Source organism: Mixophyes fleayi, chromosome 4 (genome assembly GCF_038048845.1).
Source record: "Mixophyes fleayi isolate aMixFle1 chromosome 4, aMixFle1.hap1, whole genome shotgun sequence".
In the NCBI taxonomy this organism is placed as follows: Eukaryota; Metazoa; Chordata; class Amphibia; order Anura; family Limnodynastidae; genus Mixophyes; species Mixophyes fleayi.
In genome coordinates this window covers 148,317,891-148,334,450 of record NC_134405.1, presented here as the reverse complement: position 1 = coordinate 148,334,450, position 16,560 = coordinate 148,317,891, and the positions used below count along the sequence as shown (strand labels likewise).

The 16,560-nt window shown below is 40.6% G+C and overlaps 1 protein-coding gene across 1 annotated transcript in view; it reads right to left on the bottom strand.

The window, feature by feature from the left end:
* Positions 1-580: 580 nt before the first annotated feature.
* Positions 581-16,560, bottom strand: part of FBH1 (F-box DNA helicase 1) — a 95,014-nt gene continuing 79,034 nt past the window's right edge. Inside the window, exons 20-21 of the mRNA XM_075208577.1 lie at positions 4,574-4,705; positions 581-1,113 (exon numbers count right to left, since the gene is read on the bottom strand). Coding sequence (XP_075064678.1) covers positions 943-1,113; positions 4,574-4,705 — 303 coding nt within the window. The 3' untranslated portion in view covers positions 581-942. The remainder of the gene's footprint in view (positions 1,114-4,573; positions 4,706-16,560) is intronic.

Below are 16,560 nucleotides of genomic sequence, written 5' to 3'. Positions count from 1 at the left end.
TGAAAAGCTAGCAAATATAACATTTTCTTTTGGTTAGCCAATAATGGTATCACTCCTATAATACTTTTATCTTTTTTGACACAAAGGTTTTCAACATCACATAGATATTAGAACACTGATAATATGGTTTCTGCTAGTTTGGGCCGGATTTTACATCATGTGCACTTTTCTACTCCATTTGTTACCCAATAAAAGTAAACAGATACTCATTCAAATATAGAAATTAGTAATTTTAAAACAAAGATTTTTTTCCTTAGAAATAATTCGAAACATTTGTAGGATTATTACACTAAGGTGTTAGTGAAATCAAATTTGAAGGGGTTGGGAGGTCTTGGGGGCTTTTACGTAACCTGCAGTTAATCAGAGCAATAAAAACTCCAGTTGACAGCCAATTGCTAGATGCTTGATAGAGCAGAAAGCCTCTGTATTGTATTATGTCTTCTATCCCAATTAAAACAGCAGATTTTAAATAAATTTTACTAAAACAACACAAATTCAAATTAGACTGATACATCCAACTTGTTAGCTTTCTCAAGTTCATTCAGCACACTTCTTTTAAAAAAGGATACACATCTTCAAATACCAATAGAAGGATTTTTAATAAACTTTTTCATGTGTTATAAATTACATACACTGTTATAAATTGGCTTAAACAAACATACTTTTCATATTAACATAAGTATATTGGTCAAAGACCTGAGAGTTACACAATTCACATAGAGACTACAATCAAAACTTTGGTTTAATAAAATTGGGCATGACATGATGATGACACATAAATGAAGAAATACCATAGAATACATACATAATAAAAAAAATGATGTTGCTGGATGTTAATAGCAGATAACAAATACAGATTCCATCCAGTGACATCCCAATGATTTCCATGACCCTCATATTACGCTTCTTGATGAATATAAAATTAATATTTGCCAATGCCATTTAAATAGCTTGCAGCAGCATTTCATGGTGTCTGCCGAGAACTATGTTCTCTTCTTTAACTTCCATGGTTTTCAAGACCTCTGAAGATATCATTAGTTGTGTTAATGGGCCAACCCGTTTCTGTACACAAGCATGGCAGATATAGCCACCTTTATCCTCACTTTTGTCGCTCTGCAAAAGAAAAATGTTAGACAGTTTACAAATGAAATAAATAAAAACAAAATAAATAGGTGTTTTGTTTGACTCACACTCTTCAAGGTACTTGGTCACTAAATTGAATAAATCCTATTACTGATAATACAAATTTGGTTTATATATGAGCCAAACATTTCACATGCTTTATCAATTATATATTTGTACAAGTTTTACATGAATAATTACATTGCATATGCAAGTTGCACACTAATTCTTTGCACACTTTTTAAATAACTGGATTTTCTGAACGAAGTATATTATCAGAACAGACAAATTCATTTAAAGATTTAACTCAAGACTTGCAGAACAACAACTACGCTTTTGGAGTTTTCAAACACAGCAAAGGAAATGAACATTTGAATCTGTAAAATAGCATCCATCTGGTGTCAGCTGCGAATTGGGTGGCATTGTTATACTAAATACTAGCAGTAGTCCTTTAGTTCAAATTTTCAGGAAGCTGCTGGACAAAAGCTGTGGCAGTTCTGCAGAGCTACCACACATCTGAGAAAATTTCAAATACTGTCTGTGCTTCACAAGAATGCTTGGATATCTTGCACTTTTAATACATAAATCTAATACGCATAAATATCCTGATTGGACACACAAGCAGGCAGCTTGAGTGGCAGAAGTTTGAATCAATCCAGAGTTTGTGGACAGGGCTATATACAGTCATGGCCAAAAGTTTTGAGAATGACCCAAGATGGTAGCGCTCACCTTTCCTTCTCCAGACAAGCATTTTTCCAGATGTCCCAAACAATCTGAAAGGGGATTCATCAGAGAAAATGACTTTACCCCAGTCCTCAGCAGTCCAATCCCTGTACCTTTTGCAGAATATCAGTCTGTCCCTGATATTTTTCCTGGAGAGAAGTGGCTTCTTTGCTGGCCTTCTTCACACCAGGACATTCTCCAAAAGTCTTCGTCTTACTGTGCGTGCAGATGCACTTACACCTGCCTGCTCCCATTCCCGAGCAAGCTCTGCACTGGTGGTGCCCCAGTCCTGCAGCTGAATCACCTTTGGGAGACGGTCTTGGCGCATGCTGGATGTTCTTGTGCGCCCTGAAGCCGTCTTCACAACTATTGAACCTCTCTCCTTGAAGAGCTTGATAATCTGACAAATGGTTGATTTAGGTGCAATCTTACTAGCAGCAATATCCTTGCCTTTGAAGCCCCTTTTGTGCAAAGCAATGATCACTGCATGTGTTTCCTTGTAGGTAACCATGAATAACCGAGGAAGAACATTGATTTCAAATATTACCTTTCTTTTGAAGCTTCCAGTCTGTTATTCTAGCTCAATCAGCATGACAGAGTGACCTCCAGCCTTGTCCTCATCATCATTTTCACGTGCTATTGAGAGAATCACTGACCTGATGTCAGCTGGTCCTTTTGTGGCAGAGCTGAATGCAGTGGAAATGTTTTTTTGGGGATAAAGTTAATTTTCATGGCAAAGAGGGACATTGAAATTAATTGGAATTCATCTGATCACTCTTCATGACATGGAGTATATGAAAACTGCCATCATAAAAACTGAGGCAGCAGACTTTGTGAAAAATAATATTTTTGCCATTCTCAAAACTTTTGGGCCCGACTGTACACAATAACCCAGTGGATCCCAAACTTTTTCAGTTGGAGGTACCCTTAGGGACTACATAATTTTTTCAAAGCATCCCTAAGCCAAAATAACTAACAAGTAGTCCCCCGGCTTGCTTACCACCGGTCCTAGCCATGCCACCCCTATGAGATCGCCGCGGCACCCCAGGGAGCCGCGGTGCACAATTTGGGAACCACTGCAATAGCCACAACCAGTGATAAAAAAATCTCCTGTTTACTCTGCCTCAATATGCCCTTGGAGCCTGACATGTTAATGTAAAAATTACTCTCCCCTCCTACACAAACTCCTCTTACTTATTACATGCTGTCCATATCAGGGAGAATAACAGGGGACTAGTATTACTTTGTGCACTATAACAGAATAATGTAATGTGCACACTGCCAACTTTTTTTTTTGTCTCTCCTCCATTCTATTTTTATACAGGTCAACGGATAACCAATGCTCAAACAAAAATCATGGACTGGTTGGTATAAACGAACATTCCACACAAGAACAGATGAGAAGATAGGAGAAAAATAAAGCATGTCCAACGCTCTTGTCCACAACCCATCATCTATTTATTAAGTGACTTGCACTGTCCGTTCCTTTCTGTAAAGACATCATTGATCTCTGTGTGACTGTATTTTTCTACTTTCTATACAATCATTTGCCTTGCGAAGATAGCAGGGCTGTAAAAATCCTGGCAGCTGTACAACAACAATTTTACTGTCAGACTATAACTGTACATTACATTACAGAAATAAAAGTTGCTGAATCAATTTATAGGTTCACAGTAGGTACGCTACATACAAAGATGATGAATGAAAACATCTGATTATAGTGTGCACAGAGCATAAAAGTGCAGTTTGACCAACAAATGCTCTGGGAAAATATTCAAGACCTGGGGGTAAATGTATAAACCTCCGGATTCTTCAACTCCGGCGAGTTCAGCGTCTTCAACTCTTAAATTTAAAGCGGCGCTGCCTTGTAAAGGGAAGTTTCCCTTTACAAGGCAGTGCCGCTTTCAATTTAAGCGCTGAAGACGCTGAACTCGCCGGAGTTGAAGAATCCAGAGGTTCATACATTTACCCCCTGGTCTCAATTAAGCTCTCTCCAGCTTGTCACGGGAAGGACCCACTTGGCTGGGGTAGCTATCAGACACTACTTCCAGTCAAGCCATTTATCCTGAGAGGTACAAGTTGAAGTCAAAGGATTGTAGAAGTTAGAATAGTGATGGACTAAGTCAAAGTCAAGGGATTGGAGAAGGTAGAATAGTGGGGGACAATCAAACACAATAATTCATATTCAAAGCACAAGTAGAGATATCCAAAACCAAACTTAGACGTAGTAGTCCAGGTGAGGTGACTATCTAGATTGCTGTTCTTAGCAAAGTGCTGTTTATAGGAATTGAGAGAAGTTGTTTCTAGCGGTCATTGTGAACTGTTTTCTGACAGCGGTCATCTGGCGCTAGTGTTGTGAATCCTCACACAGATGCTGAGATGACATGGAACTGCTGAAACTACACTCTTGTTCAAAAACAGCCAAATATACTTATTTTCTTTTCTCAACCCTTCTAAACATTTAATACATGTATTAAATTGAGCCAACTACATTATCTTGTAGTTGATCTTTGTTCTAATTGTTATGACTGCAAGTACTAATAGGATAATGATTGTAATAAAGAAAAAAAACACGACAAAAAACAAGAAGAATACGGTTAGATTTACCAATTGCTACTTATATATTTGACAAAATTCACTTGCATACAAGTATCAATACATGAGTTAAAAAAAAAAAACACAATTGCAAAACAGTTAAAAAGGAGTTTAGAATCTCTTAAAGCCTTACGAAAGTTATTGGCAGCTTTCTCATGGTCAGTAGTGTCTGTTCAGGGATAGGGTTGTTGCAGTGCTGCAGTGCACAAAACACAGGGCCCTCCTTTATCACCTGACTTGTCAGCTCTGCTTTTAGGAAATATTCCTAAAATAAAGCAATAATATATTATTAAACAGATACATCAAATATGTAACAAGTAAACCAACTTAATAAATAGTATATACGTTATTCGTTAAACCAGTTTTGGGGCAATCTCTGGCTCTCCCTGGTTGTAAAACTGAAAGTTCCTGCAGGGCATGCTGGGACTTCTAGCTTCACACCAGTTGAAGAGCTGCATTATGCTCAACTCTAAAGGTTTATTTTATTTTTATGCATTTAATCTGATCAGTGTCAAAGTCTTTTGATTAACCCCAGCTCTTAAGTTACCATGCAATAAGTAAATGGAAGTGTAAACTTAAAATTCATTAATAAACCATGATGTGGTAACATTGTTTTTACCTGAGTTCAGATCAAACGAAGTCCCCTCTACAGCCTTAACTAATTCAGCTACATACATAAATAAAAGTGACAGCAGTGGAACATAAGATATACAGTGGCAAGAATGAGTATGTGAACCCTTTGGAATTACCTGGATTCTGTATAAATTGGTCATAAAATGTTATCCGATCTTCATCCAAGTCACAAGAATAGACAAACACAGTCTGCTTAAACTAATAACACAGTAAGTTTCTTGTCAATATTGAATGCATCTTTTTAACATTCAAAGTATAGGTTGGAAAAAGTATGTGAACCCCTGGGTTAATGACTTCTAAAAGCTAATTGGCATCAGGATTTAGCTAACTTGGAGTCCAAGCAAGGAGACAACATTGGAGGTGTTGGTGAGAGTTGCCTTGCCCTATCAAAACCACTCACAAATTTGGAATTTGCTATTCATAAGAAGCATTGCCTCATGTGAATCATGTCTCATGCAAATGAGATCACAAAAGATTTAAGATTTACTTGCATAAAGCTGGAAAGGGTTACAGAAGTATCTTCATATTCAACAGACCACGTAAGACAAACTGTCAATGAATGGCAACATTTCAGCACTGTTGCCACTCTCCCTAGAAGTGGTCTTCCTACAAAGATGACTGCAAGACCACAGCACAGAATGCTCAAAGAGGTTAAGAATAATCTTAGCGTGTCAACTAAAGACTCACAGATATCTCTGCAACTTGCAAACATATCTGTTTACGAGTTTACAACACATAAAACACTGAACAAGATTGGTGTTCATGGGAGGACACCACAGAAGGGTTCAGTGCGGTCCAAAAAAATATTGCTGCATGTCTGAAGTTCGCTAAAGAGCATCTGGCTATTCCACAGTGCCACTGGACAGATGAAATGAAAGTTGAGTTGTTTGAAAGGAGCACACATCACTATGTGTGAAGAAGAAAAGGCACAGCACACCAGCATCAAAACATTATCCCAACTGTAAAGTATGGTTTGGGGCTTCTTTGCTACCTCAGGGACTGGACCATGTTGTGGCATGACCTGAAGAAAATGGTTCACACCAGACATCCCAAGAATATTGGAGAACTGAAACAGTTTTGTAAGGAGGAATTGTCCAAAAACAGTCCTGAGTGTTGTGCAGGCCTGATCCGCAGATACAGGAAACGGTTGGTTGAGGTTATTGCTGCGAAAGAAGGGGCAACTAGTTATTAAATATTGGGGTTCACTTACTTTTTTCACTCTGCACTGTGAATGTTTACATGGTGTGCTCAATAAAGACATCAAAACATATAATCGTTTGTGTGTTATTAGTTTAAGCAGACTGTGTAAGTCTATTCTTGTGACTTCGATGAAGTTCAGATCACGTTACGACCAATTTATGCAGAAATTCAAGTAATTTCAAAGGGTTCATATATATTTTCTAGCCACTGTATACAGTTAAATAAAGCCTAAACTAGTTTTGGTTATTAAGAGCATTTCAATTCTCAAATTTTCAGCTCAGAACACCGAATCCTGCAGACAACAATTTTTTACCTTTCCCAAAACAGGGGCACAGTTTACTAATAGTATTTTTTTTCAAAACATTCATGTACAGAACAATTTAATAAGCTGCACTGACAAATTTACAAAAAATTCAAAGAAGACAGTCTAAAGTTTAATATAACAAATCTTAAATTCACATAAACACAAATTTACAATTTTTATGAATTTATGAATTTTTAACTAAATTATTTGACTTCACACTGTGGGGCTCATGTAGAGTTGGATTCAAAGTGAGGAATGCTACATATAATACGCAGTTTACTTCTGCACATGCCCACAAACAATAGCTAAGGTTGTGGCCATATGTAGACTAAATAGCATATTGCCCTTATGGACCCTTGCAGCCCATTACGATTGAAGAGGCGAAACAGGGGAAGAAAGGGGTGTCTGGCTCAACATACCTGTGTAAAATGTACCTCTTTTTTCGGAGTCAATTTACATCTGCATTTGTAGAGTAAATTTGGAGTTAACTTTAGCCTTACCTATTTTTTAGATCACTTATGTTTAAAAAACTGCAATCAAAAACATGTTAGACAATGTGAATAAGAGGATTTTATACTCACATTAAATCCATTTCATCTGGGGGACACTGCTTACCATAGGTTTGTATGAAGGAGCGTGGAGTAGTCACTCAAATAGTTAACTTTCCTGCTGACAGGCTATATCCCCTCAAAAGCCCCATATGAACTTTAGTGTGTAATACAAAAGCCCAAAGGAAGGGAACCCCAACACCAAAATAATAACCACAGAACTGCAGAAGGGAGGGAACGCAGTGTCCCCCAGATGGACTCAGAGAAATGGATTTAACGCAAGTATAAAGTCCTCCTTTCTCTTACCCCCACCTGGGGGACCCTGCTTACCATGGGGACGTACCAAAGCAGCCCCCTAAAGGTGGGACCGCTCTGACAGTCCGATCCGCAACACTGTGCGGCCAAATCTGGTGCCCGGTGGGCAAGCACATTAAATTGATAAAACTTACTGAAGGCATGGACAGAGGACCAGGTAGCCGCCCGGCAGAGCTGATCCGCTGAGACCCTGTTATGCGCAGCCCAAGAAGCCCCCACTGAGCGGGTGAAATTGGCGGCAATACGACTTGGCGCAGGCTGATCAGAACTGACATAGGCCTACTTAATTGTGGACGTAATCCACCTAGCGATGGTCTGCTTAGAAGCCAGCAAACCCCGTTTATGGGCCTCAAATAGTACGAACAGAGAGTCAGTTTGTTGAATTGCCGATGTCTGTTTAACATAGATGCGGAGGGCATGAAACACATACAATTAAGTCGAGGAGTTTTGGCATGCGGAGACAGCAACCTCCTGGAATCTCTTGGTTTAGATGACAACCTGAAACCAACTTTGGCTGAAAAGATGGAACTGTTCTCAACACAGCCCTGTCATCGTGAAAGATGAGATAGGGGGACCGACAAGAAAGGGCCCCAAGCTCCGATAACCGCCGCACAGAGGAAATGGCCAGGAGAAGTACCACCTTCCACATAAGGAATCTAAACTCTGTTGAACCAATTGGTTCAAAGAGAATCCTATGAAGCATTGTAAGAACCAAGTTTAGGTCCCAGGGAGCCGTAGGCATAACATAAGGGGGCTGTATATGCAGGACCACTTGAAGGAAGGTTCTTACTTACAGAATATTAGCTATTTTCAGTTGAAAAAAGATAGATAAGGCCAACACCTGGACATTTAGGGACCCAAGTTGCAGACCTGCGTCCAAGCCATCCTGGAGAAAGGCTAGGATAAGGGAAAGATGAAAATTAGTCGAGTGTCAGAGTCTTCGTTCGTACCACTTAATGTAGGTATGCCACATTCTGTAATAAATGCGGGCTGAGGTTAGCTTCCTGGCTTAAAGCACGTTGTCTACCACTCTGGACCGATAGAGTTTGGCCTCAAAGACCATGGCATCAAAACCCCCAGAGGTAGGTGCTGGTAAAGAACTGGGCCCTGCCATTACAGGTTGCCTTTTTTGGAAACCTTTTTTGGAACTGCTATCATGCTTAGAGTGTCTGTGCATCCGATGTGTCGGGACCAATCGGGAACCCTCAGGCTCACCAGAAGCTGCCCTAGAAAGGCCAGCAACTTCTGGGGCTCTGTGAGGTACATAAAGTCCCTCTGCCTGCTCAAGGGGCCCTACAGGGAGTAGCAGACTAGCCCCCCCAGGGGAGTACATGAAGAGTGTAAACTTTCATGCCCAGCCACCTCTTGAGGAGAGGTCTGAGGGGCTAAGGGAGTGAAAGTAACCTTTTCCTGGTTATATTCTGCAGATGACTTCTAATGAAGGAAGCAAAGCGACAGCCTGGCTTCAATTTAGTGTCATCATTATGTGAAAAGAACAAGGGGGGGAGCGACCCTAGAACGACAGCTATGCTGACCCCATGAAAGAACAACCCTCTCTTCAAGTTCTGGGAGGACGCCACTCCAAGAATTCTGGCCCACAGCAGGTGTCCCCCTACTCCTGTGGTCATGGAGAGGGGAAGGGTCCAGTCAGGCTGCTGGTTTGTTCGGGAACCTGGGGTTGGGATGTTTTGTAGAGAATAGGGCTCTACCTCTTGCCCTTAATGGTCTGGCCTCTCACTAATGGACCCCCCGAAGGGATTGGTGAAAAGACCCAAACCTCGGAAGCCTACATTTAGGTGTACTCACAGGAAGGAAGGCACTTTTACTTCCCGTGGCCTGAGAGATAATATCTAATTCTGGGCCAAAAAGGGCTGAGCCTGAGTAGGGAAGAGCCTCCAGAGATTTCTTTGACTCTGAACGGAATGCCAGGACCTGAGCCAGAGAATCCTCTGGGCCACAATTGCCAATGCTGAGATAGATTAGTAAATTAAGGCTGCGTTTTGAGCAGCCTCATACAGGTCTTGTAACCCTGCTACCAGCTGGTCAGCCCAGGTCTCCATTGTCCAAGCAAACCACGCTGAAGACAGCATAGCTGTTAGTGAGGCGTCTGCCGCCAGAAAGATGCATTTAAGAAAACCCTCCAGCCTGCGGTCAGTGGCATCAGGGAGTGCCGCAGAACCCGGCACTGGGAGAGTAGTATGGTGGGCCAACCTGTCCATTGGCATATCCACCTTTGGAACCTGTTCCAAGGGGCCGTTTCTAATTCTTGCAGTGTGAAAAAAATTATAGCAAAAGGTACTTAGCCCTGCTGTTGGCCAAGAACCAGTTCAAACAATTAAAGAGGAGAGGAGCCTGTCTCTGAATTACAGCCTTTTGTCCAGTCCCCTGACTGTAGCTAGGTACCTCCCCTGCATTTCCTGGGTTGGAACATACCAAATTGTTGCAACAAATAGGGAGTTCCTTTTCAATCGCTCCCACCCCTCTCAGGCAGCTTGAGAACACAGGCCAAATGCGGGCTTTTGCTAGCATAACCCTGCTGGTCTCTTATTTATTGCTATAGGTTTTCCAATAGCAGCTGCTTCGTATTTGGTCCGAGCCAAGTACCCCCTCCAATGCAGCAGGGATTTGGAATATACCAAAATGGCGCCCGGCACAGAGACGTGGCGCTCACTGCCAGAAGGCAGTGCCGCTGTCTGAACGGCCCAGGATAACAGCAGTCTCCTTATTCAGTGCGGTTACCAGAAACATCCCTGCAGAAGCCTCCTCTTGTCTGTGGCTGCTGCGCTTAGGTATATCAAACAAAAAAACCTACATAAGCTGTGTATGTGCTGCTTATAGTACATACACCTTCTAATAAGGTAATAAGTAGAGATGGGCGGGTCCGGTTCCCCGAGAACCGAACCCACCCGAACTTTGGGTATTCGAGTACCGAGCTGAGTAGCTCGGTTCTCTCCCGCCCGCTCCGAATCCAAATCGAGGCCGAACGTCATCGTGACGTCGTTGGATCTCGGGGCTCGGTTCTCGCGATACTTCAAGATTATAAATACACGCCTCCACAGCAATCCATCGCCATTTGACAGAGGGAGAGAGAAGGGTGTAGTCACAGGCTGATTAGAGCAGGGACAGAGAATCCAATATTCTTATTCCAATTGTTGTAACAAAAATCCCTAGAGAAGAAAGGAGGATAGAGGTTTTTTTTCTTTTCAATATTTGGCACTCCCCAGTGCTTTTGGGGTGTCCGCCCTAATTGTGCATAAATATTTCTGGCTGTCAAAATTACTATCTGTCAGCGGTATCTTACCAAATAATTTTTAGCACTACAAGTGCTTTGGGCTGAGAATGGATTCAAAGCAGTTCACATATGAGCAGAATGAGCAACCAGGTTCTGTCACCAGTCCTGATATTAGTGTTCCCAGTACGTCATCTGGGCAAGGCGATGTCAAACTACAGAGTGTTTCGAAATCAGTCCAAAAAACAAAAACAAATTTTTTTTTTACTGTGTCGAAGCGAAAAAGAAGTGTTACTGAGCAAAAGTTAAGTGCCGATAAAAAAAAAATTGCCAACATGCCATTCTACACACGCAGTGGCAAAGAGAGAATGAGGCCTTCACCTTTGGCTATTAGTGGCAGATCCCAAAAAGTTACCGAGCCTACAATTGGTGCACAACTACTGTTACGCGTCAAAGCCGAGCTGCAAGATAACAGTAAGGCATTAGAGGATAATGTTTGCTCTGATTCACAAATGACACCAATCCCTGTGGAGAGTCCATCCAACAGTGGGATGTCTAATCGTGAGTATTCTGCTGATGTGTGCCTTAATAGCCCGAGTGTAGCCGGTGATACACAAATTGAGGATGCCACTTTGGAATTAGAAGAGGATGAGGGGGAGATTTGTGTAGGCGACGAGGGCGCTAATGAGGATGTTGATGAGGATGAGGTTGTTTGTGTAAGTCTTGCACCAGTGGCAGCAGTTCTGGCACGTGACAGGAAAAAGGCCATTGTCATGCCTGGGCATAAAACAAAAAAATCCACTTATGTGTGGAATTATTTCTACCCAAATCCAGACAACAATTGTATAGCCATTTGTAGTGTATGTCAAGCCACAGTCAGTCGAGGGAGGGACCTTAACCATCTTGGAACCTCGTCTATGTTACGCCATTTAACGAGAGTTCATGGCAAAGTGTTGGGAAAAGCTGAAAGTTCTTCCCAAAAAATTACAAGCACTCCATCATCAGCTAAGACCCTCCGCTCACCGACATCCCGACGGCTACAAAATACACCCACCACACCATCCTCATCAATATCCTCAGTAGCGCTCGGAGTTAGCCCGGCATCCCACTTAAGGCTGGATGACTCCTGCACTATTATTGATTCCTCTGAAGAAAGCGTTAGTCCCACTGCTGCTGGGGGTGAATCGTCATCCCAGAGGCAGGTCAAGAAAATGAGCAGTCCTACATTTCAGCAATTAACTGTGAAACAATCATTTGCGAGGGGAAGCAAATATGACAGCAGTCACCCAGTCGCCAAGCGAATCACAGACGCCATGGCTGCAATGTTAGTGTTAGATCTGCGCCTAATCTCCACAATAAACGCAGCTGGTTTTTCACAGTTAATTGAGGTTTTGTGTCCGCGTTACAGAATTCCATCGCGACACCATTTCTTCCGTAAAGCAATTCCACAACTATAAAAGTGTGTAAAAAATGTGTGTAAAAATTTAGAGATTGCGCTGAAAAATGCCATTCTGCCCACTGTCCACTTAACCACAGATATGTGGACAAGTGGAAGTGGCCAAACCAAAGACTATATGACTGTGACAGCCCACTGGGTTGGTCATTCACCTTCACCAGCAGCAGCATGTACACCACTATGTAACATTTGTCATAGGCAGGCCACTCTTTGTATCACCGGCTTCACTAACAGGCATACAGCTGACAATTTGTTACGCAAACTGAGATATGTGATTGATGCATGGCTTATACCACTTGGTCTCTCCCCAGGGTATGTCATTTCTGATAACGCCAACAATATAGTGCGAGCATTACAGCTGGGTGATTTCCAACACATTCCCTGTTTTGCTCACACCATCAACTTGGTGGTGCAGAGCTTCCTACGAAATAACCGTGAGGTGCAGGAGATGCTTTCGGTGGCCCGTAAAATTTCAGGCCATTTCAGGCATTCAGCCACAGCATGTAGAAGATTACAGCAGCTCCAAGAGCAGTTTAACTTGCCCTGCCACCAACTTAAGCAAGAGGTGGTAACTAGGTGGAATTCCACCCTGTACATGCTTCAGAGGATGGAGGAACAGCGCAAAGCCATCCAAGCATATTGCACAAGCCATGACATTGGGAAAGGAGGGGGGATGTATTTCACTTTTGCACAGTGGGGAATCCTTTCAGTGCTGTGCAAGGTGCTGAAACCATTTGAAGTTGTGACGTGTGAGGTGAGTGCAGACTCTGCTAGTTTGAGCCAAGTCAGTCCTTTAATTAGACTATTGGAAAAGCAGCTTGAGAAAATGAAGGAGGAGCTGAAAGCAAACAATTCAGCAAAGTATAAATTGACAAGTTAGCGCTCTCTATATTGAGGTATTGCAGCTCCTATATTAAAAAGGTAAAAAATCCACAAAGACAGGGAGCGCAAATGATATGAACAGACATATACACAAATGTTTATACTCTTTTCCGCAGTGATAGTTCCAAGATTGCTTCCCTCACTTTCCCTGTATCTTACCCTACTCCTTGGTAATCTCGTGGGTCCGGAGGTAAAGGAACCAGGTGAATCCTCCTGGGATACTGTCCACACACGTCCCCTGCTTGTTCCGGTGAGCGCGGTGAGCACTGTGTAGACTCCCTCTGACGGCGGTTCCTGTCACTACAGTAAGCTGGATGTGTCAAAAAGCAGACTGATCGACGCGTTTCGTCCGATGTGGACTTTCTCAAGATACTGCTGCACTACACTGCAAGTCTTTTTATCCATGCATCTTTATTCCTTTATTGGTTAAAATTGTTAGATAGCACTAATTAAAAACTGGGAGTGTTTCCACAGGCACACATACTATGTGTCCTTTTATAATCACATTCTACCTTTTAGATGTACATACTGTCTTTTTGTACATCCAGGATAAAGGATTATAAGGCACCAAGTTAAAAATTATAAATTAAAAATTAAAAATTAAAAAATCATAAAAAATAATATACTGTGTGCACATATATATATACATACACACACACACACACACATATATATATATATATATGTAAATATTCACATGAATATAGATATCAATGATTGTAAACTGAACATAAAAATTACCATATAATTGAAAGGTCGCCTTTTTCTATAGTGAATTCCTGTTCCAAGCATTCCAGAGGAAAAATAATTAGTTATAAAAATGATCATATAAAATGACTCAACTCAAAGTCCAAATTCAGACCATATGGGGCTCGTGTTTTCATATGGAAAATCCATCTGGATTCGGACCTTGCGATTTTCAGCACATGGTTTCCCCCTCTCCAATCTGGTCTTATGTGTTCTACTCCTACAAATTTTAGACCCTTGGGGTCTTGACTATGAACTCTAAAAAAATGATCAGAAACATTATGGGTTTTAAGTCCCCTTTTGATATTGTAGATGTGTTCTGATATCCTTTGTTTGAGCTTTCTTTTTGTCATCCCTACATACTGGAGGCCACAGGGGCACTCCAGCACGTATATGACTCCTTCGGTATTGCACGATATGTGAGTCTTAATTGGAAAGCATTGTGAGTTACTGATGGACTTTACTTCTTTTATACTTCTTGTAGTATTGATGTCAAGTTGTTTACATACATTACAGCCTAGGCAGAAGAAAAATCCCTTTGAAGTGTTATTGCCACTATTTCCTATTTGTGGTGGAATGCAACTTGCCGTAAGGATGGATTTGAGGTTGCTTGCTTTCTTGTATATTATATTGGGTCTTGCTGAAATGATTTTACTACACTCTTCATCCATTTTTAATATGTGCCAATGTTTTTGAATGATAGATCTGAAGACACCTATATTGCTGTTACATTGCGAAATAAATCTAACTTCTTCAATATCAGAGGGAATTTTTTCCTTATATTCCAGTAGACTACACCTGTCAATAGCTTTTACTTCATCTAAAGCTTTATTGACTCTGTTTGAATCATAATTCTGTTCAAGGAATTTTGTTTTGAGTGTCTCACTTTGTATATTAAATGTATCCATATGTGAACAATTCCGTTTTATACGTCTAAATTGGCTGCCTGGAATGTTGTAAATCCATCTCCCTAGATGATTACTTGATGGAGGTACAAATTGATCACAGTCCACTTCTTTATGAAAAGTTTTGGTTTTGATTTCTTCATTTTCTATATATATAGTCAAATCTAAAAAAGATATTTGTTGTCTGCTAGTTTCTACCGTAAATTCCATGTTCAATTGATTCCTATTTATATACTGAATAAATTCTTCCAGAAGGGATAAGTCACCCTCCCAAATGAAGAACAGGTCATCTATATACCTTTTCCAAATGATGAGATGTTGCTGGTATGGATTATTCTCCCAGATACAATCATCTTCCCACTTGGATACGAATAGATTAGCGTAACTGGGCGCAAAACGTGTACCCATAGCGGTACCAGTCACTTGATTGAAATAGGATCCATCATACCAGAAATAGTTGTGCTCTAATATGAATTCTATCCCACTCATAATAAAATTGACCTGAGATGTTTCTAGATCTGATTGGGAACATAGGTAATGATGGGTATGTTCACATCCATCAGCATGTCTTATACAAGTGTAAAGTGATTTTACATCGCATGTGACTAAGTGATAAGAATCCTTCCATGCAATTTTGTCTAAAGTTCGCAAGATTGCTGTGGTGTCTTTAAGGTAGCTTCGTTGGTTTTTAACTAGATCTTGTAAATAATAGTCGATATATCCAGATAGATTAGCAGTAATGCTATTTATGCCAGATACTATCGGGCGACCAGGGGGGTTACTCTTATCTTTGTGTATTTTCTGCAGAAAATAAAACACTGGTATTCTTGGATGTTCAATACATAGATGGGAATATTCCTTTTTACTTAATATCCCCAAGTGTAACCCCTCCTCCAATAGTTCTTTCAAATCTATCAAATATTTGGAGGTCGGGTCATTTTCAAGTTTCTTGTATGTGTTTTCTTCTGACAAGAGTCTCTCATACTCTCTTGAATACTTGTTGACATCCATAACCACTATGCCCCCTCCCTTATCAGCTGGTTTGATTATTATGTCCTTGTTCTTTTTTAATTGTTCCAGGGCTAGTATTTCACCTTTTGACAAATTATATTTCGATTTAATTTTTTCTGGAAGTGATTCTACATCTCTCTCTACCAACCTCTGAAATGTATCTACATATGAACCTTTCACAAAAGATGGATAAAATTTGCTATTAGGTTTAAGGTCTGTATGTTTATACTCAGAAATTTCTTTATTCAGTGCATTCTCTTGAGGTTGTCTCATAAAATATTTTTTGAGACATACCTTCCTCACAAATTTATGCAGATCTAAATACATTTCAAATTTACTTGGTTGGGATTGCGGAGCAAATTTGAGACCTTTTTGCAGAAGAGATGTTTGGTTTTCAGTAAGAGTATGTTGGCTGAGATTGAATATGGAGCTTTTTTTCTCATTAGTAGACGTGGAGGATTTTTTCAATTTCTGGTATTTTCCACCTCTGGTACCTCTCCGAATTTTTTCCTTTTTATTTGGGGGGTGTGGTTTAACCCAGGGTTGATTATTAGATCGTCTGTCCCAAACAGAAGGCCTAAAAAATCTTCTGAATCTCTGGATAGGGTCCTCTTTCTCATGTTGGTGTTCCCCTTTTGAATATTATCCATAAGGGTTTTGGCTGTGTTCCCTAATTGGGTTTTTGCATCGTTCTCCCCTTGTAGAAATGATTTTCTCATAGTACCTTCTCTATGGTCTATGTTCCTCTTTGGAGTGTAGTGGAAATTATTTGCGTTGTAAGGCAAATAAGTTCTTCTCTTATCTTTATTTTTTTTTTTTTTAATTAGCGGTGCTTTATTCCCAATGTTTGTGTTCTTTTTAGGTGCTGTAATTAATGCTTTAGATTTATT